Raw genomic sequence first — 22,069 nt, forward strand, 5'->3', positions numbered from 1 at the left:
CTGCAGGCCATTTACATTAGGAAAATTATCTTTAGTGCTTCAGTTGACAGTTTGACCTCAATGGCTAATGTATTTATATATTACTTTCTGGCTATTTTATCTTTTTCTATATTCCTTTCTGAATATAAGAAAAATAGTAATAGAAACAAAAACAAAGCAGAAGCAAATCCTGCTTGGCCAGACTTTTATTTTAGCGGGTCAAAGCGGAACCTCTGCCTCTAAGGGTCTCCGCCATGACAGTCGCATTTTGGCACATTCTCTAGCACCAGTCCGTCAAAGCAAAGTGACGCGGAGCAGCGGACGGCGAGGGATTCGGATTTACGGAAGATAAAGTGGGGTTTGGGAACCGTTTTCACGGCCGCTGTGCTTCCAGCCTGCTTGAAAAGGTGAGGAGTCCGTTTCCTCAGACACAAACCATCTCTTCAGAATATTTGGGGGTGTATTATTGTGGAAGGGGGCGGCGGCGGTGTTGGTGGTTGTCGTTGTGGAGAACACGGAGGGTGGGGGTGAGATGAGATGGGAGGTGGAGGGGGGGTCTTTTGTGTTGGGGCATCTATCTGGCAAAGGTCAGCGCGAGCCCCGCTTCTGGAGGTGCTCGCTTTTGTGCGCGTGCAGTCTGGAACTTAATCCTTTGATATTTAATTGCGCGGCTGCCTCGCGGCCAACTCTTAATCTGCGGCTAACAAAAGCAGAGGACCCGGGCGGCAGCAGCTCGTGGGCTTGTATCCCACCACCACGCGACCTGTTTGCTCCGTCCAACGGAACAATGTGAGGCACTTGAACTGCTCTGTGATGAGCAGCTAGCGTCTCTCAAAGCCATACATTCAATCGCAACCGAACAGTATTCAAGCTTCACTGGTTCCGACACGGAGCTAAACTGAAACATTTAGCTGATGCAGCATTTAGCTAAAAGTTTGTTTTGGGGGGCTTTTCCCGCCACGTCAGAAGACAACAGGGCAGTGTTTTAACTGTGGCTTGACCTCGCCTGGCTGGCAGCTGGAAACGCTTCCACACCATGGACACTCCGCCCCGAGAAGGTGGTGTCAAAGAAGAAAAAGTTTCAGCGCCATGATGAAGCGATTGAGCTGAGTGTCCCTTTGACCCTCATAATCCCCACAGGGAGCTGCAGGTTGGTTTGGCTGATGTCAGTTTGGAGGCTCCGTTCATCTCAGGCAGCAGCAGAGGTGCCATCACCTCCACCTGACTGTATCCTACATGAACACAGGGGATGGGAATGTAAATAGAGGCATTCACCTTGACTCACTATGAGATAGGATCATTGGATCTAGTGAATGTCACCTTGTACGTGTTTTACATGCTGAAGTTTCAACTTGACTAGGTCTGCGGATCTGAATGGAAATATTCAAGCTTTCGGCTCTAGCAGGTTTCTGGCATGTACCTTTGAAGGAACCCATGGCAAAAAGTAGCTGGTTATTGATTATTAAAAAAATGCACCTCTGAGATGATAAAGCTATTAAAAAAGCATACAATTCCTGCATGGTCTGGAAAGGCCTGGAAATACAGAATTTGGTAGTATTCTCCAGGTCTGAAAATGAATTAAAAAAATGAGTAAAAGAAACATTTTTTGATGGTTATCATCTCTAAAGACAGAGTGCCCTATTTAGACAGCTTTTTATGTTGATTTAGATATAAAAGATGCACAGCCATCCATCCATCCATCCATCGAATGGGGAAACAAATGGAAAAATGTGGGAACCCTGCATACCAAGCAGTCTGTTATCTTTTACAGAGATTCCTTATCAGCTAATGAATAAACTGGTATCCCCCATCCATCTGAATGCCAGTAAAAATATGGATACTTGCTTCACTTCAGTGGTCATAATTATTAGGCTGATTGGTGTACACTAACCGATTTTCCTGGCACTGTATATCTCTGGTTTGTAGGGACCTTTGCGCATTCACGACCTCTCTTGAAGCAGTTCAGCTCTTGCTGACCTTCTGAAGCCCTCCATGACCACTTGTAAGTCCTCACAGCGAGGCGGCCGCGTTGGGCCTGCTTGAGTGTCTGTCACTGTTAGGTTTGACACAGCTAACCGTGGTGATCCAGATATTTGTCAGAATTGTGATCACCTTCTCCAGATGCCTGCAAGGAAGTGGGAAGAACTATGTTTTTGTAAAAGTATTCATACCCCTTGACATTTTTCACGTTGTGTTTCATAACGAACACAAACTTCAGCATGTTTTATTGGAATTTGTTTTGACAGTCCCAGACACTGCAGTCTAATATTGTTGAGATGGAAGGAAAATGTTATTATGTATTTTACAAATACAAATCTAATAAGCATAGATTTCTGTTCAGCCCCTCTAATGATAAACCTAAATAAGATCCAGCCTTTTTTCCGCTGGGGCAGGGAAAGCTGGTTAGAGTTGATGAGAAGACGGATGGAGCTATCCTGGAAACATATCTGTTAGAAGACTTGAGATTGTGTTGGAGGTTCACCTTTCAGCTGAACATCGACTTTTTTTAATGTGTTTGAATGGCCTCATCAAAGTTCAGACCTAGTTTCAACTGAGAATCTGTGGCAAAACTGGAAAGACTTTAGCTTGCCAACAACATAATAATAAACTCAGTAGCTGATGGGTAACATATGACTGTAACAGAAGTTGTATTGTGAACAGCTGAAGTATTAATAACCCTAGAGTGGCTTAAGGCAATTTGGATTAATATCTGCAATGCTGCGGTCATTCTCTCCTAATTGGTGATGAACCAGTCAGTCAGCCAATTTTCCTTTGGGCTGTGATCATTTATTAAATGCATCGAATCAAAGAACTCCCTGAATTTTCTGTCTATAAGAGCATGAAATGGGAGAATCATGTAATTCTGAAATGTTCTGGATTGAAAACTGCTACCTCTGTCAAGGAACCTGCAGTACATTTCTGATCGTGGTATGATCGCTGAAAGATGACGGAGGGAGGGAAGCTTCATCATCAACAGCAGCAGTGTTGGTAGTTGGTGAACAATCTGAGCGCGCATCATGGTGCTTTTTCTGATTGTTGACTCTGGACAAATAACAGGAAATGAGGGGAGAGAGAGCGCTGGAGAACGACATAATGGTCCTCAACGGGAATCAAAGCAGGGCACGGACAGTTCGTGGTTGATGAAGTACCCCCTCAGCCTCTACATCAATAATCTTACTCTCTTTTTAAAGAAATCTCAGAGTTCTGGAGGGCGATGAGCGAATCTTCTTTTGTTAAATGATCAATGGACAAAGCATTTTGAAGGTTAGAGACAACAGGAAAACTGTCTGTGGGAGTCTTCATCAGTATTCATAGATCCTTTGTGTTTTTATCTCATTGTCTCCTAAATTCAGTGTGTGTACATGCTCCACAGGGTCAGCATGTCCAGCGAGGTCCAGCCGAGGCCGGACGACAGCCCCAACACCAGTGGGGGGAGCTCGGATGCCGAGCAGAGGGAGGCGGCCCCTCCGGAGCAGCCCGGCCCCGAGCAGCGGGACCAGTCTCAGCCTAAAAAGAAGGAGGCCAAAATCTCCAGCAAGACCGCTGCCAAGCTGTCCACCAGTGCCAAGAGGTAGATCCGCTGCACTCTTCTTTCCTTTGTTTCCTCTGCTGGCTGCGTGCCTGCTCTGCCCCCATGGTTGTGTTCAGCCTCTCGACTGGTCATCTGTCACCCACTTGTTGTGCAGTTTTCTCTGTGCTGCTGTTAACTGCTGCCTGTTAAAAAAAAGCCTGAAACTATGGTTGAATGAGCCGCTGGGTCTCTAAGCCCTTTGAGGATGTTGCCTGAGAAAAAAGAAGGGAAGTCCTTTCCAAGAAAGTCGATAACAGACCGACTGAAATAAAAAGCTTGTGAGACATCAGCAGAGGCATTTGTCAAACCTGGGCAGGGCTTTAGATTTCAGAATATTTCTGCAGAAGGCTTTGAAGTAGAAACCTGCAGGGACATTTTGAGCCTCACCTTTGGACATACAACGTACTGAAAAAGTAATCACACCCCTGTAGCTTTTGCACATTTTGTGCTGTTACAACCACAAACTTTGATGACAAATGCAAATTTGAAAGTGTGTTACGCGTTTGTATTTAACATTTTTCTTTTACTCTTATACTCCTAAATAAAATCTGAGACTGTTCTGTTTCTGGCCTCAGAGGTTTGTTAGAGAACATTAGAGAACCGCCAGCACCTTTATGGTACCTGATGGTGTCCGTTACAAAGAAAATCTGTATCTGGCAAAATGAGAATTGGCCAGTCGGGCTTTTTAGAGATCGGTGATCGGACAGAAAACTGTTATTGGTGCACCCCTATTCTCAACTCAAGGGAACTGAAAAGAAATGAGCACTTTTTAGATTTTTACTCGTAAAAAATGTTAAAACCATCCTTTTTCTTCCACATCACAATCATGCAATACTTTGTGTTGATCTGCCCCAAAATCCTAAGAAAACAGATTGAAGTTTGTGGTTTAACAAAACGTGTTAATGTACATGCCACTGTGTTGCACCAGACTGGGATTTAGGATGCCTTTGCCCACTATTGCAGGGATTGTGGGGGGTGGAGGGGTGATTTTGCCTTCTTGAATTGTGGCTGCATAACCGCTTCTCTGACCACAGACTTGTCTGACCTATTTTAGCTCCTATCTGGAGGCTTGTTGTGCTATAGTTTGGATTTGGGAGCAGCCGTAGCCCTAAATGTGCTGTGAGATGGATAGAGAAATGATCTTTGTACATTGTCTTAAGGCCCTGATGCTTTTCTTACCCCTGTGTATCCAAGACCTCTAGTTGGATCTGAAAGGCTGCTGAGAAAAATCTTCTCGAGCCACCCAGAGAAGAAAAAAAGTTGACCCTGTTGATCCTTATGTAACAAAGAGCTGACTCTTTAGATGACTTCATGGCAGGTTGGAAGCATTTCTGTGTGATGGCTCTATAGCAGCAGCTGCAAATCAGCATTGTCCACACATGCTCATTGGCCACATAAAAAATAAGTGTTTGCTGATCATTGAAACGTTTTCATTCTTCGTCTTCTGCCTTTTCGAGATCTCGTCATGGAGGGAGGGTGACTTTGTCCCATTTAGTTTCAAGGATCCCTGGCCTTCCTAGTTCAGAAGGAATATATAGTCCCTTCATTGAGTTTTGGGTCTGGATTTTGTTCTCCCAGGGGAACATGCATGGAGAACATCCAGAAGGAGGCCCCTAGGAGACATCCTAGGGTGGAGTCCATACATCTTCCTCCGTTGGGGTGAAACATTACTTCGTCTCTGCTTCGGGCTGGTCCATCCTGCTCTCGCTCAACAGTTAGCTTGTTGATGCAACACTTATATGGATCCTTTGCTGTCATACGAGGCTCAGAGCTAGAGCCAATCAATCTGGATCAGAATTTCTGTCACACACCGTGTAGCTTGCTGGCTGCTAAACAACTAAAAGAACTGTACAGTTAATTTAACACACAGGAGCTGCATCACGTTAAAGCACAGAATGCTTCAGGAAATGCAAATCTCAGAGGAATGATTGGGCTCGTTATGTGTCCATGAAGCTGACTGTCTTTGTTCAGAGAGGCGAAGGCCAAGAGTAACAGATGAGGAGCCAACTGTTATCAACAGGAACAGTAACTCGCCAGGAATTCCCCTGAAAATGACCGCCTGCCTTCACACATGGGATCATTGGAGGCTGTCCAGATTCTGCAGCAGGGAATTGCAGGAATACGTCCCACAGTGGAGCTCGCCACATGAAATGAGGAACATCTGCATTTTCACCAGTGGAAGAGGAACAATGTCAGTGTTATAACATCCACAACATCAATCTGTTTTCAAACAAAAGCACACTTTTTTTCAGTTTGTTTACAAATAAACAGCTGAAAGATGGGGCATGCACCCTTTACTCTGATACCCGTAAATAAAACCCAGTGCAACCAGTTACCTCCTGACACTGTTCTGTTTCTGACCTCTGAGGTTTGTTAGACAACATTAGAGAACAAACAGCATCATGAAGACCAAGGACCCCAGCAGGCGGGTCATGGAGAAAGAAGTGGATCAAAATAAAACAGAGTTAGGTTCTACAACAATATCCCAAATTGAACATCTAACAGAGCTCTGATCATTCCTCATCTGAACATGGAGAGAGGATGGACCAAATGTAGACCTACCAAGACTTGGATGTTCACCTAAACTGACAGAATGGACAAAAAGGGCATTAATCAGCGAAGCAGACTGGAGCCCCATGGGGGGTCTTTCTGTACAACAGCTATGAGTTGTTTCAGTCCACAAATCTGGCCTTTATGGAAGAGTTGAAAGCCATTGTTGAAAGAGAGCCACCAGAAGTCATATTTGCAGTTTGCCACAAGCCATGTAGTAGGGTCTGCTCAGATGAGACCAAAGTTGAACTGGAAGCATGGTGGTGGCAGCATCATGCAAGGAAGTTGGATTGAGCTAGATCTGCTCAATATTATGAAAAGTAGTATTATAAAATATTAAATTGACTGTGATTAATCCAAAACGTTCTGTTTGACATCATCATGGTGGTCCTATCATTGAGCTTTGAGCTTTAGCATCATGGTTATTAAGATCTGTTTCAGGTTTGGGCATGAGAGACAATCAAAGTCCATCCACTTAGACTAATATATTATTGGTGGCTCGAGTTTCTTGGCCTGGCACATGAAATATAATAGCATACCAAATTTTGCATCCAACCAGTTGTTTTTGTGATATTACACACATTTAAATTAGGATTAAAAACCTTGATTCAATGTATTAAATCCAGAACAATCCTGGTGGAAAACCTGTTGGCTGGAGAAGACCTGAGTTCACCTTCCAGCAGGACAACCACCCTAAACACACAGCCAGAGATACTATGGGATGGTTTGGATGAAAACATAGTCATGTATCAGAATGGCCTAGTCAAAGGCTTGAAAATCTGTGACCATGGATGCTGAATACAAATGTTTGCCTCAAAAACAAATCATTTTTCTTCTCATCACCAATGATCAACTGCTTTGTATTAGTTTGACACATATACTAATTAAACCCTTGAAGTTTGTGGTTTAAGGTGTATGAATACTTGTGCAATGGTCAGAATATTATCAACAAGGGACTTCTTTAAACAAAGATCCAGATTTCTTCTCTAAGGTGTTCCCATTAAGAAAAAGCTTCTAGCATAAAAACAAAGATGCTGTCATGGCTTCACCAGCAGCAGGCAGTAAATCCCTGTTATCAGCAGTAATGGCTGCATAAGAACAACAGAACCTGGAAGGTGATATTTAGTTGCTCCTTGGAGCGGATTGTTGTAATAAGTCATCAGCTGCATCATCCACTAATGACAGCGTGTGCTTCACATTATAAAGTCTCAGCATGCAGAAAGCAAGCTGTGGAATATGAATCCGAGCTCAATCTGGAAGCTCTTCCTCTCACCTTTTGATCAGCTTGGCCTGGCTCACTGCTTCCCTAATCATTCCTTTGCTTCCGTCGTGTAAATGACCAGGAAATAGTAGAGCTAAAATTACACAGTGTGCACTCAGGCTGAAAGCGACTAACCATGGAGATTGGGTTACAGACAGCTTAGCTAAAATGTCTGGTTTCCCCCGTCTCTTCATGTGCTGACACTTCTCTGGGGAATAGGAAAAGACACATTTTAGATTCCATGTTGTCCAGGCTGTACTTCTTTGTTCCCGTGCACCCCTCTTACTGGTCAGATTCACAGCAGAGTGGCAGCAATGTTGTCATGTATGTAAATACATGAAATCCAACACACTCCAGTCCTGTCAGTCCAGTCAGCACTGTTCTGCTGTGTCCTTGCATCCGGTCAGTCTCTCCAAAATCAGCTCTTCTAACCTGGAAACTCAGAACAATAGAGCAGAGTTAATTCCATTCAACCTTCTAATAATACTAGGCCTTAAACTGGTCTGATACTGGTCCCAGCAACACCTTAGGTTGATGAACATCACACAGTGTTTGTGTGTGTTTTGGTAATTAACACCTTACTAGTACCTATTTCTGCCTTCAGAACTGCATCAGTTCTCCGTAGCAGAGATTAAACAAGCTGTCAGAAAGATTCCTCAAAGATCTCGGACCACCTGAATGTTGCAGCCAAAATCCAGACTCATTGCATCAGACGCCGTTGTTCTAACCTGTTATTGGCCGGTTCTGGTGAGTCTGTTTGAATTATAGCCTCAGTTTCCTGTTCACCTGGTGTGGTCTTCTGCTGCTGTAGCCCAACTGCTTCATGGTTCCGCACGTTTATTCAGAGAAGGTGTTCTGCTTACGTTGGTAGGAATCAATTAATATTTAAGCAACTGTTGCCTTTCTGTCATCTGGGATCTGTCGGCCCATTCTCCTCTGACCTCTGACCTCTAACCTTAACTATACATTTTCATTCTCACAGCTGCCGCTCACTGGATAGTTTCTGTTTGCAAACCATTCTCTGTAAACCTGAGAGATGGTTGTTGGTCCAAATCCCCAAAGCTCAGTAAGTTCTGAAATACTCAGACCAGCAGCTTTGGCACCAATAACCATGCTACCTTCGAAGTCACTTTAATCCTCTTTTGATCCCCATTCTGAGCTCTCTACACCATGTTCAGATGCCTAAACACACAGCGTTTCTGCCGTGTGATTGCCTAAATCCTTCTTGTGTTTATTTACACAGCAAAAATGTAATTTCCGTGTAGGATTCATGAACAGATCTTTAATTTGGTTCTTCTTCCCTGGTTTTGAAATGTTTGAAAACAGTCTGTAAATGTGATTCAATGATCTCTACGTAGAGCAGCTGCCTGTTCAGTTACCACAGCATGAAGAAAAGCACATCAAACTCTTTCATTCTCTTTCAACAACTGTTTTGTTAGCTGTGTTGGTCTTAATAGAACTGATTTCGGATACTGTTGGTAAAATGTACTGCATTTTAGATGAAGAATACAACCTGTGCCATATCACGATGGAGTCAGAAGTATTGCTGCTGCTTCTCCTCACTCTGACTGAAGATGTGGATATGTTTGTCGTAGAAGCTGTGGATGCATCTTGGTTTAAATATTGTATAGTGGGGTTTAGGAGAGAGATGTATGTGAAATTATATCAAAATATTTTATGGTATTTGTTGCAATGAAAATAAAAGTAACATTCATCGGTCTTATTGAAAATACACCTGTCAGAGCCCCACAAACAGCTCCTAATAAAATAAAACAACAACTTGCCCATTATCATAGGATATGTTAGTACACCAATTTAAAAGCCTGTTTATTCTTCTTTAAACACTGCCACATTAAGAACAATAAATAAGAATCCATTTTATTGACATTTTATGTGATAGAACAACAACAAATAGCACCTAGTGGTTTGCAAATGCCACCATTGTCTGGAGGAAAAGCTTTTGGTGTGTAGCTTTGAGCATGACTGAAACTTTTTCCTGTTTTTCTCTGTAAAACAGCTCAAGCTCAGTCAGATTGGATGGAGAGCATCTGTGAACATCAACTTTAAAGCCTTGTCACAGATTATCAGTTGGATTTAGGTCTGGACTTTGACTAGGTCATTCTGATACATTACTGTGTTGTGATGTAAACCATCCATTGTATCTGTGTGTGTATGTTTAGGGTGGTTGTCCTGCTGGAAGGTGAACCTCCACTCTAGTCTTAGGTCTTCTGCAGCCTCTACCAGGTTTTCTTCCAGGATTGTCCTGGATTTAGTTCCATCCATCTTCCCATCAACTCTTGATGGCAAGATGGATGAAGCAGAAACAGCTTCTCTCTCCCTGTTGAAGAAAAGGATCCCCACAGTATGATGCTGCCACCACCATGTGTCACAGTTCAGAATCAGTTTTAGTTTTCTGCCACCTATAGTGTTTTGAATTTAGGCTAAAAACGTACATTTTGATCTAATGTGAGCAGATCACCTTGTTTGCTTGGTCTCCTACATCACCGCCAACAGACTTTCCTTTTGTCACTCACTTATAATAATTTGTGAAATGCATTACTGATAGTTGTCCTGCCTGCAGAGATTTATTTTTTATGGATTTGTGCAGCTCCTCCAGAGTTACCATGGGCGTATGGGCTGCTTTTCTGATTAAAGCTGTCCTTGGCCAGCCTGTCAGGTGGACATTCATGTCTTGGTAGGTCTGCAGTTGTTCCATCCTCTCTCTATGTTCAGATGATGGATGATCAGACCTCTGTGAGATGTTCAAAGCTTGGGATATTGTTGTAGAACGTAACTCTGCTTTAAACTTCTCCAGAACTTTCTCCCTGACCTGTGTGCTGTGTTCTTTGGTCTTCATGATGCAGGTTGTTATCTGTTGTGGCATGGTGTGGAAACAATCATCTCATTTTGAACGTGACTAAAACAAAGGAGATGATTGTAGATTTTAAGAGAAACAGGAATAAGTGAAAAACTATTTCTATCTTGGGAGAAGAAGTGGAGGTGGTGGAGGAGTATAAATACCTCGGTGTTCACCTGGACAACAGACTAGAGTGGAGATGCAACTGTGAAGCCATCTACAAGAAGGGACAGAGCAGACTGTACTTCTCGAGGAAGCTTAGGTCCTTTGGTGTTTGCAGCAAGATGCTGCATATCTTCTATAAGTCTGTTGTGGAAAGTGTGATCTCTTCTACCATCATCTGCTGGAGAAGCAGCATCAGAACCAGGGACTTAAAAAAGCTCAACAAGCTGATAAAGAAGGCTGGTTCTGTTCTGGGGACTCCTCTGGAACCTCTGGAGATCATTGTGGAAAGACAGATTCTTCATAAAATGAAGAACATTATGGAGAACCCTGATCATCCTCTTCATGAGACTGTCCTACAACAACAGAGTGTCTTCAGTCAGAGGCTTCTTCAGATCTGCTGTAAGACGGAGCGCTACAGGAGATCCTTCCTGCCCACAGCCATCAGCATCTACAACGGCTCTTTGAAGAAACCTTCATAATATGAGCTATAACAACATTTAATTTCCCTTCATAATTAATAAAGAATTTTCAAAATGAATTTGTTTTGAGGTTCTTCTTATTACAGGAGAGAGGAGCACCTTTCATGCTGATGGAATGACTGTTAAATAACTCCTTTCTTCTCCATGCATGTTGGCAAATTCCTGGCATGTCATAAATACTTCATCAGGGAGAAATGTGAGCCGTATTCAGTGCATCCAGCAAACCTTTCTCTGTGTGTTGAGGTTGAGACACAAGTGGGATCAGCAGCATCATTTATTTAGGCCTTTCTGATTTATGTGACACCAGGATCAGTTATTGCACACATGCTTTAAAAGATGACCAGCATGCAGTTGTGCACCCCCATGCTGATCTGGTGTGACAAGACTTATTCCTGTTGCTTAGGAGCTCATTGGAAAATCAATGAGGTGTTCATTGTGCACTCTTCCAGATTGATTTCACAGGCAGGATTTGTGTGTCTGTCTGTTTGTGAGAGTGTGATTGTTACCCAGATCTTCGTCTTGTTTCAGGATCCAGAAGGAGCTGGCAGAGATCACTCTGGACCCGCCACCAAACTGCAGGTAGGAGCCTGTTGATTGTGGGGTTTTTTTGTTTAAAAGGATGCACTTGCTGGAGCACTTCAGGCGCTTTGATGTGTCCAGTGTGAGAGACTGAATTGGTTTATATATCGTGGTTTTTATGCTTCTGTTTGTTCTGGATGGAGCTGAGTGCATGAGCATAGAGAGCAATCTGAGGCCTGAAGCTGACATTAAGTAAAAGGTGAGAGAAATAAACAGCAGGGCCTTCCTCATTGTGTGTTTATCCCTCATGTAGCAACAGTACTGTTTTCTTCCACTACCTTAGGGTGGGAATTCACCCCACTGCAGCTTGATGGGTTTGCATGGTTCCTCTGCCTGCTGAGTTACTCTGGTTACCATCCTTCATATTGCTGGTGTTGAAGTTGGGGGTTGTGAGCGAGTTGAAAGGTGGACATGCTGGCTTTGGTTACTTCACATCGTTTTACTAAACACAAAACATTTATGTCCCAAACCAAGTTCCCAGAAACATCACGCTGGAGGTCCTTTCTTTCCCTGGAGAAATACTACTTCACTTAGACTGCCCATAAACGCTATGCAGTTAAGTCTGTAACATCAGCAAGACACCTTTATTCTGCAGCCATGATCTCAGCCACATGTTCTTATTCAGCTTTCCACAACATACTGAATGTAATGAGCCTACAAACAGTTTTGTCTTCTGTATGATTTTTGTTGATGAGATATACAGACAGTAGGAAATGTGCAGTGTAGTCACGTTAAACACATTTCTACCCAGAATGCAAATGTACGTATGGTATAACTGGGGCCTTCCTGTTACCTCCTGAGGTCCATGCTGTTTGAGCAGACATGTCTCTGTAGACATCACTGTGCTTCCTCTGACATTGCTGAAAGTGTGGTTTCTGCAACCTGCTCATTGTTTGCTTCTTACACTAACAGTGTCCGATCTGCTGATCCCCAGTGAGGCGGGTCAAACTGAAAACTGTCTGTTTCTGGTCACCAGCTGATTTCCTGGTGCATCTCTAATAGATGCTGATGTGAAACACAGACCCTCCACCCCTGTGTGAACTCATGGTACAGGAACATGAACTAGTTGTTAGACTGTAAGCTCAGACTGAGCAGGCTACCGTTTAGGTTTTTACTCTACTTCTGCTTCTCTCCATGGACTGGATGACACCGTCGTGTTGTGCATTGTGTGAAATAGAGAAGTAATGAACCCTGTTGATTATTATTGGCATAGAGCTGTTGCTTCATCTCAATTTGTCCTGCTGTAGTTCTCCAGATCTATTCTGTGTCACAGTAGATATTTAAAAATATAGGTTCCAGAACGATAAAGTCGGACAGTTTGTGTCTGCTCTATAAATTCTTCTGTTTGGTCACAGACAATATGTTCTTACTAACAGCCATTAGAGCTGAGGCCATGCACTGTAGAGCAGCATGGTAAGATGCTGGTTGATGTGAGAACTCCATTAAAATGATTTAGGTCTATGGCTCCCTACACAATGAAGGTAAGGTCAGAGTGTTCTGCAGAGTTTCATCTGCTTCCAGCTTACTCCAAGGCTGGTCAGGGAATGCTGCCTTATCTAAAGGGACTTCTCTATCAGGCTAATTCCACTATACCGATGTGTATGTGTACTTATCTGATGGTGGAGCCTAAAGCTGTTAGAAATAACCTTTATTAATATGACTCATAGCTGGTTTTCCCATTTATATCATAGTGATATAAAGTATAAGTTCTAATGTTTCCCTTTTGTTAGAATAGGATAAGAATGCTCATAGACATACAGTACAAGGATAAATGGCCCAAGGTTTGTCATAAATGACCTGAAGCTGGGGCACTGGGTTTGATAGTGGAGCAGCTGGTATAACTGGGTTGATTAGAAAGCTACAGAACACTTAGATTAGGGATGGACTCCCGCTACTACACAATCTAACAGATAGACACCACAATAGTGGCACATAGTCTACTGATAATCACTGAGGGAGGAAACATCCATTGCATCGGAGTGCCAAATATAAAAACTATATGTGACCTTCTATCGAGGGTCTTCGTCATCCTCTAACAGACGGTGAAGGTCCAAGACGGGAGCCTCAGCGCTGATCTCTGTAATCATTCCTCTGCTTTAATTTAGATTAATGGAGCTAAAAGTTAGAAACTGTTTGAGAGTCGTTCCTTTAAGAGTCAAAGTTAGTGTGTGATCGCTTCTGGGTTTCAAGTACCGGAGGAGCTCCGAGAGGTCTGACCGCCAACAGGGTGCGGTAGCTCGGACAAAGCCAAACAGAGAGGAAGGGTTCAGAGAAACTAGAGATGCAGCGATCAAGCCTTTACTCCCCAAATCCCATTTCCAGTTTCCTCTTTCTCTAAGATCTTCACACACACATTTACATACACTCAAAAGACCCAGAACCTATCTTCTCACTGTGTGACATTAGACCATCTTTTCCTGTTTCAATGTCAGTTTCAATTAAATTCTTCTATTTGCTAAACATCGGAATATTGAAGGCTGTAGACGTTTACATACATTTCCTTAGCATTTGCTTTACATTTAACCAGGTTGGGTTCCTTCCACAACATGGTCCCCAATAGTTAGCTGGAATTTTGACAAGAAGGAAAAGTAATCTGATCTAACCCTAGTGTGTTAGATAGGGTTAGTCGGATTGTTTTCATACAGCGTATGTAAACTTCTGGTTTCAGCTGTTCAAACCTGGTTGTGTAAACTGAGTTTTACCTCAGCCAACTAAATGTTAAAATATTTAGCATAGAAGAATGAACACAACAAGATTATCCCCATGTCTGCCTCAGAGAAAAAGCTCTTAACCTGTATCAGAATGTATCTAACAGTGCATGTTAATGCATTTACCAACCAAAGGTTTTTCAGTTTCCATGTATTTAATATTCAGGAAGAAAATCTGTTTTTTTTAGTCTGGCCTGCTGTCATCATTCAGGACTGATCAAAGGAAATGTGGCTGATCAACTGATTGGATCATCGCTAAGAAAAGTCCTTGTGGTTGAAAATGACAAACACTAACATGAGAATAAAGTGATAGGACATAAAATTCAGGGTGGTAGAAAGACCCTCTACGTATTAAGACTTGAGGCTTTTACCTACACTAAGATCAGTTGGGGATTTCATCCAAAACAACCGCATGTACTTTCTAGCTTTAAACACTGATTGATTTTACTCATCAGACCTTGAAGGAAGCTCCTGCTGCTCACCAAATAAGGAGCAAATTCTCTGCCCACAAGCCACGGAGGTGGGAGTTTGGAGAAAATCTTTAGATTTCCACAGCTGACCTGTTGGGCAGTACCTGAGCTGTTTCTAGTCTGCTGCAAATGTTCTTATCAGCAGAAGAACTGACCCTGTGAAACGAGGCGTATTAGGTTTTTCAGTGAACATACCTATGACTGTGCTGTCAATCACTGCCACAGTCATTGTGTAGACTTGCAGGGTTCATTGACTGAAGTCTCCTATTATGTGTCATGTCGGATGAGCAATCAGCAGAGCAGAGAGGCTCAATTTCACAGACAAACACTGGGATCAAAAACTGACATGCCTTTGAGGGGAGACCATTTGAAGAACGTTCATGCTGAGTGCCGCACTTGTGACGAATGGCTTGAGCTCGGCTGCATTCAAAAGTCCACAGTCATAAGTGGCATTTCAGTGGCAGTAAGATATAATCCGACGCGACACTTCTTGAAATGTAGATTTCAGCATTCACTGGGCCTCTGCGGTGTCCGACTCACTTTTAAGAGCTCCCAATTCCCCAAAAGGTTGTAAAATCCCCAATTGTTTGATTTTACAGGCCTGTTCCAGCACAACAATCCAGTTTGAGTTCGTCCCTTTGTGTTACAAAGCCAAGGACAATCACACAATGTGAACACTGGACCCGTTCCACATGAATACCTGGGAGCAATGCTGCTCATCCTCCCACATGGTGTCCTGCTTCACGTGCTAATCAGTCTGACGCTGTTAAATCAGCTACACTCCACATAAAAGCCTCCATGTAAGAGTGGGATGAACGAATGTTGTGATGCATCCCATTAACCTACAGGTTTCACACCATCCTCTGTTAGAGCATTGCGTGGTCACAGGAGCTGCTGTAAACATCTCCGACTTATTATTTTTGGCCTTCTTTCTAACACATTTAACTTTTACAATGGCAACATTTCTGTTTCAGGGATCATCTGCCGTCTTCGCAAAAGGTGTGTGGAAATATTTTTAATCATCTTTGTCACCCCTCCACAGAGTAATTAATGAAATGTGACAAGCGCACTGGAAGGGTATGTAAATAGACCCCACACCTGACAATCTGTATTAGTGTAGTGCTTGTTAGGCCTTCCTTGCTCTGCTTGGGTGTGTGTGTGTGTATGTGTGGTAATTATCATATCCTTTCATGATAGTCTGGATAAAAAATCTGCCCCCCATCAGTTGAGGGGAAACTGTGCGTGGATTTCAGCGGGAGAGCTGGTCATGCTCTCAAACAACATCTTCTCTCCACCTCTTTTTTGATCGCAGCAAGATGATACTTATCTATTTATTAAATATTAGCTGTGATCTTTAGAAATGAAAGCAGTAAGAGGAAGAGAAAGCCTTATAACAATGTGAAAGTTATTTCCCCCTAATGGATCTCTTCTGGTTTAGCTTTTTATCAAATTCAAATGGTTCAGATTATTAGAAAAGTATTAATATCAGACAAAGGTAACCTGAGTAAATAACAAAATGGAGATATATATGTTTTCTTTTAAGAAAAAATTAAACTAGTCACTTCACAGTTAAGTAGCAGATGGAGCTGTCTACTGAGGGACAATTTTCTGTGTTAATTCGTACCCGCAGTAGAAAGGAGCTCTGTACTCCTTTCTACTGCGGGTACTACTGCGCTTTGTGCGGATTCTGCATCTGGGAAACACATCTCAACGGGGGAGTACAGATTGAAACCTGATGTAAAAACATAACCCCGTCCAAACAAATTTTGAAAAATGCCACCAAAATGGGCGGTGGCAAGAGACACTGAGGGGCACGGCCAAATGTGGGGATAAGTGGAGGGGATTAAGAGGCGGTGTGGTCAGGAGGACGAGGGAAAGTGGCAGCTAGCTTAATTTGACATGTTGAAACATGGAGAGTGAGCCGACGGAAGCTGGTAGTTTCACCACGAATAGGTCTTTTGAGGTGCAGGATTTTTCACCCCTGTCGTCACTTGAGGTTGAGGGAGGCTTTATGGAGCGCAGCAGGCCTGAGCCTTATCAGTTTGAGCAGCTGGCTCAAGGCGCTGACTCGGTGATGTCCGAAGCTGATGCTGCCAAGGCAGCTGATGACAGAATGGGTCCATAGTGGTAAAGTTATGTTTGTAGCATCATTGCTAACATGGGCTAATGTATATTTATACACTGCTCAAAAAAATAAAGGGAACACTCTTAACACATCCTAGATCTGACTGAATGAAATATTCTCATTGAATACTTTGTTCTGTACAAAGTTAAATGTGCTGACAACAAAATCACACAAAAATCATCAATGGAAATCAAATTTATTAACCAATGGAGGCCTGGATTTGGAGTCACACACAACATTAAAGTGGAAAAACACACTAGAGGCTGATCCAACTTTGATGTAATGTCCTTAAAACAAGTCAAAATGAGGCTCAGTATTGTGTGTGACCTCCACGTGTCTGTACGACCTCCCTACAACACCTGGACATGCTCCTGATGAGATGGTGGATGGTCTCCTGAGGGATCTCCTCCCAGACCTGGACTAAAGCATCCACCAACTCCTGGACAGTCTGTGGTGCAACATGACATTGGTGGATGGATGGAGACATGATGTCCCAGATGTGATCAATCGGATTCAGGTCTGGGGAACGGGCGGGCCAGTCCATAGCTTCAATGTCTTCATCTTGCTGGAACTTCTGACACACTCCAGCCACATGAGGTCTAGCATTGTCCTGCATTAGGAGGAACCCAGGGCCAACCGCACCAGCATATGGTCTCACAAGGGGTCTGAGGATCTCATCTCGGTACCTAATGGCAGTCAGGCTACCTCTGCAGTAGCCACCGATCAACCCAAAGAGGGCAGCAATAAGATGTTTGTAGGACAAATATTGCAGGAATAAACAGGTTTACATGAAAATGTACGAAAAAAAATGTACAAAATTGCACAGTAACATAAATATAGCACACTTAAGCACTTCAGTTTATACAGGTCCTTCTCAAAATATTAGCATATTGTGATAAAGTTCATTATTTTCCATAATGTCATGATGAAAATTTAACATTCATATATTTTAGATTCATTGCACACTAACTGAAATATTTCAGGTCTTTTATTGTCTTAATACGGATGATTTTGGCATACAGCTCACGAAAACCCAAAATTCCTATCTCACAAAATTAGCATATTATTAAAAGGGTCTCTAAACGAGCTATGAACCTCATCATCTGAATCAACGAGTTAACTCTAAACACCTGCAAAAGATTCCTGAGGCCTTTAAAACTCCCAGCCTGGTTCATCACTCAAAACCCCAATCATGGGTAAGACTGCCGACCTGACTGCTGTCCAGAAGGCCACTATTGACACCCTCAAGCAAGAGGGTAAGACACAGAAAGACATTTCTGAACGAATAGGCTGTTCCCAGAGTGCTGTATCAAGGCACCTCAGTGGGAAGTCTGTGGGAAGGAAAAACTGTGACAGAAAACGCTGCACAACGAGAAGAGGTGACCGGACCCTGAGGAAGATTGTGGAGAAGGGCCGATTCTAGACCTTGGGGGACCTGCGGAAGCAGTGGACTGAGTCTGGAGTAGAAACATCTAGAGCCACCGTGCACAGGCGTGTGCAGGAAATGGGCTACAGGTGCCGCATTCCCCAGGTCAAGCCACTTTTGAACCAGAAACAGCGGCAGAAGCGCCTGACCTGGGCTACAGAGAAGCAGCACTGGACTGTTGCTCAGTGGTCCAAAGTACTTTTTTCGGATGAAAGCAAATTCTGCATGTCATTCAGAAATCAAGTTGCCAGAGTCTGGAGGAAGACTGGGGAGAAGGAAATGCCAAAATGCCAGAAGTCCAGTGTCAAGTACCCACAGTCAGTGATGGTCTGGGGTGCCGTGTCAGCTGCTGGTGTTGGTCCAATGTGTTTTATCAAGGGCAGGGTCAATGCAGCTAGCTATCAGGAGATTTTGGAGCACTTCATGCTTCCATCTGCTGAAAAGCTTTATGGAGATGAAGATTTCATTTTTCAGCACGACCTGGCACCTTCTCACAGTGCCAAAACCACTGGTAAATGGTTTACTGACCATGGTATCATTGTGCTCAATTGGTCTGCCAACTCTCCTGACCTGAACCCCATAGAGAATCTGTGGGATATTGTGAAGAGAACGTTGAGAGACTCAAGACCCAACACTCTGGATGAGCTAAAGGCCGCTATCGAAGCATCCTGGGCCTCCATAAGACCTCAGCAGTGCCACAGGCTGATTGCCTCCATGCCACGCCGCATTGAAGCAGTCATTTCTGCAAAAGGATTCCTGACCAAGTATTGAGTGCATAACTGTACATGATTATTTGAAGGTTGACGTTTTTTGTATTAAAAACACTTTTAATTTATTGGTCGGATGAAATATGCTAATTTTGTGAGATAGGAATTTTGGGTTTTCATGAGCTGTATGCCAAAATCATCCATATTAAGACAATAAAAGACCTGAAATATTTCAGTTAGTGTGCAATGAATCTAAAATATATGAATGTTAAATTTTCATCATGACATTATGGAAAATAATGAACTTTATCACAATATGCTAATATTTTGAGAAGGACCTGTATAGTTTATCTTCACAAAAAAAGTTGATTTCGGGTTAAGTTCCACTTTAAACAGAAAACGTTAGCTTGTGACGTCCAAGAGGTTTACTACTTTACCTGCTGCAGATACATGAGCTTTACTGACCGTTTTAAGTTGATCTCAAACAGCAGAGGTTTTTTGTTAGCTTTAGCACAGCTAGCAACTAGCATCCCTGGGCATTTTAGCATTTCCTGTTTCCTCATGGGTCAAAGTACCTCTGGACAACGCTTAAGTTTGCCTTGTTGGGTAACGAGACGCTCTTCTCTGGAGGTACTTTCCAGTTAGCGGACTTTTAAACTACCAGCAGCAGCTCACTGTTTTATTCTCAGCCATAAATGTTCAGGGAAGGAGGGGCTGAGTGTCTGTGTTATTGCAGCACTGCTGTCTGAAAAAAGGCGACAGCTTGGAGAGATGAAAATGGGTCCGTTTCTATCGTTCGTGACCCAAAATTGTATCTCTGAGTAATTTGTTTTTTATTGATAATTATATCTAATTATCGATTGTTCTGACAATCGTTGCTGGCATAAACAGTTTGATTTCTCATTGTAAAAGTTTGTCCACCTTCAGCAGCCATACACCTGAGTCTTACCATAGCTGTGTTGGTGGAGGCACCTTAAAAACTGCTAGCTCATTCACAGTAACATTATTTTGCCTTGTGTTTAAGAAGCCTTGTCTACTTGATGTACTGTAACAAATGGATCACAGAAGAGCACTGGGAAAATGTAGTTGCTGTTTATACTGTAGAGTATTTTTACTTTTCAAAGATTCACAAATATGATAAAGTATAGAAAAAACAGCCACATCCTCCCACAAGTCCTATATCTTCATGTCTCTGAGCCTGGCCAGTTGTCCTACAAGCACAAAGAGAAGAAGATTCTGTTTTTAAGCAGCCATGTGCTCAAATGTACTTTACATGTCCAGCTGTCCTGCTTTGATGCACAAAGAGGAATGCTTTGTATAATTCCTTCATTTGTTTTGTTGGATTCAAAGCAGCGACCTTTCTTCTTTGATTTGTTATAGTCCTTGGAGAGTTATTGGTGCAATTCTGGTAAGACCACTTCAGGTTGCGTATACCATACATGAGGAGAGGGAGGTTTAGAATTGAATTTTCTTTCTTCGATGCAGAAAAACATGGGTGGATAATAACAGTTTGATGCTTGTTGGATCTGCTCGGCTGCTTCTTTCTTTCTGTTCAGGATTGAGCCTAACAGGCTGAGTTTGTATTCCTAGCAGTGGCTCCCCTCAGGGTATATCTCCCATAAGTCTGTGCTTTGTGAGAGTTACAAGGCTCTCAGCAGCTCCCTCACTTCAAAGAATAGCCCTTTATCAGCATCATCAAAGCATTCAGTTCTGCTCAGTGTTTGAATGTTTCCACCAAACAAGATTTAAGGACAGTGGTAAAATGTGGTTGCCCTCAATCTGCAGTAGTTTCCCAAAGTAAAAGTTAGTGCAGGAATTTATTAGCTTAATTTTATTGATTTACACAGCTTGTCTGCTCCTGTAAACTAATATAAATAAGGATTTTCCTCCAGAGCTGATAAATCCTTCAGACAACACGAAGAGCCTCTAAAGTGCAAACTTTTAGATTTAAGCAGCATGCCACACTATTAGGCAGCAAAGCAGCAATTTATTAGGTCTTGGTTTTCACTTTAAATGAACAATGATGGCTTTCCTGACTCTGTGGTCTCTCCATCAATATAAAAGCAAGCTGCAGTTTATATTACAGTTACAGAATAGAGCTGGTACATTTTCATTCCCTTTTACATGCTATAATCTAATAAAAGACAATATTTAAATTCTTGTAACTCTTGCAAAGGAAATAATAAGGCCATGTCAAAGGTTTGATGCACACAAAATTTAAGCTAATAACCCCAGTGAAACCATCAGCTGATCAGCCATCCTGTTCCTCAGGCGTCAGTAGACGTAGGTAGCTTTAATAGCTGCAGCAGTCACACTTCTACAGTGGCTTCAGGGGTTTCAAAGTAATATTATACAAATGGTACCAACTCAGTACTGATAGTTATGCCTCTTTTCCACTCACGGTTCTACTCGGCTCTGCCTCACTCTACTCCACACTAAACCTGCCGCTGTTAACCCTTACTGTCTACTGGTTTGGTGTTAGCCTACCACGCATGAAAATATTTTCAGGTACAAACATACAAAGTAACATAAACACTCTGTTGCACATGTTCTCCAACAGTGATTTCGAGCCACAGCTTTCAGCTTGACCCACTCCAGCTATTATGGTCCTTAATATTTCTGTGGTCACTCTTGAGCTTTTACCAGCACAGTGGTATGCGTTAAAATCCGTAGCTTGTCATTTTTGCTGCTACCACAGCGAATACTTTCTCATGCCACTGACATAGCCAATCAGTGAAAAGCAATCTGCTCAAGTCATATTTTGGCCCTGCTTAGCCCTGATGGGATCTGCTGATGAGCAGATACCAAGAAAGCCAATACCGGGCCGGAAGAGCCAGTGATGTTAACGGTCTCAAAACGGGATGAGTGGAGTGGAGCCCATGGTAAAGGGGCAGTAGTTTCCCATCATTCAACTAAAATGTTCAAGCATCAATACAGATGATTAGGTTGAAAGATAAACAGGCACTTTAAGGGCAGATAATGATTATTAAAGAGGATTTCAGTTTAATATTTGAAGTCATCACAGTGTGATACCAGGAGAATCAACAGAAAGTCATTTAAAATTGACTGGACTGAAGTGGACTTTCATTTGAGTCCAGTCAAACACTCATGTTGTTTCATGTTTGTTTCACAGGATTCCTACAGCTGTTTAAAATCCCTGGAAATGCTTGAACATTAATGAGGTGTTTCAGG

The 22,069-nt window shown here is 42.6% G+C and overlaps 1 protein-coding gene across 2 annotated transcripts in view; it reads left to right on the plus strand.

Moving 5' to 3' along the window:
• The first annotated feature begins 230 nt into the window (after nt 1-230).
• Nucleotides 231-22,069, plus strand: part of LOC124878680 (ubiquitin-conjugating enzyme E2 E2-like) — a 94,256-nt gene continuing 72,417 nt past the window's right edge. The window contains exons 1-3 of one of the 2 annotated variants that reach the window (XM_047382754.1): nt 231-386; nt 3,353-3,550; nt 11,391-11,441. In XM_047382754.1, the coding sequence (XP_047238710.1) occupies nt 3,360-3,550; nt 11,391-11,441 (242 nt within the window). In that variant the 5' untranslated portion in view covers nt 231-386; nt 3,353-3,359. Of the gene's footprint in view, nt 387-3,159; nt 3,244-3,352; nt 3,551-11,390; nt 11,442-22,069 lie in introns of those variants that run through there. The other variant, XM_047382755.1, reaches the window with a different exon arrangement.

The sequence above is a fragment of the Girardinichthys multiradiatus genome, chromosome 13 (genome assembly GCF_021462225.1).
Source record: "Girardinichthys multiradiatus isolate DD_20200921_A chromosome 13, DD_fGirMul_XY1, whole genome shotgun sequence".
Classification (NCBI taxonomy): Eukaryota; Metazoa; Chordata; class Actinopteri; order Cyprinodontiformes; family Goodeidae; genus Girardinichthys; species Girardinichthys multiradiatus.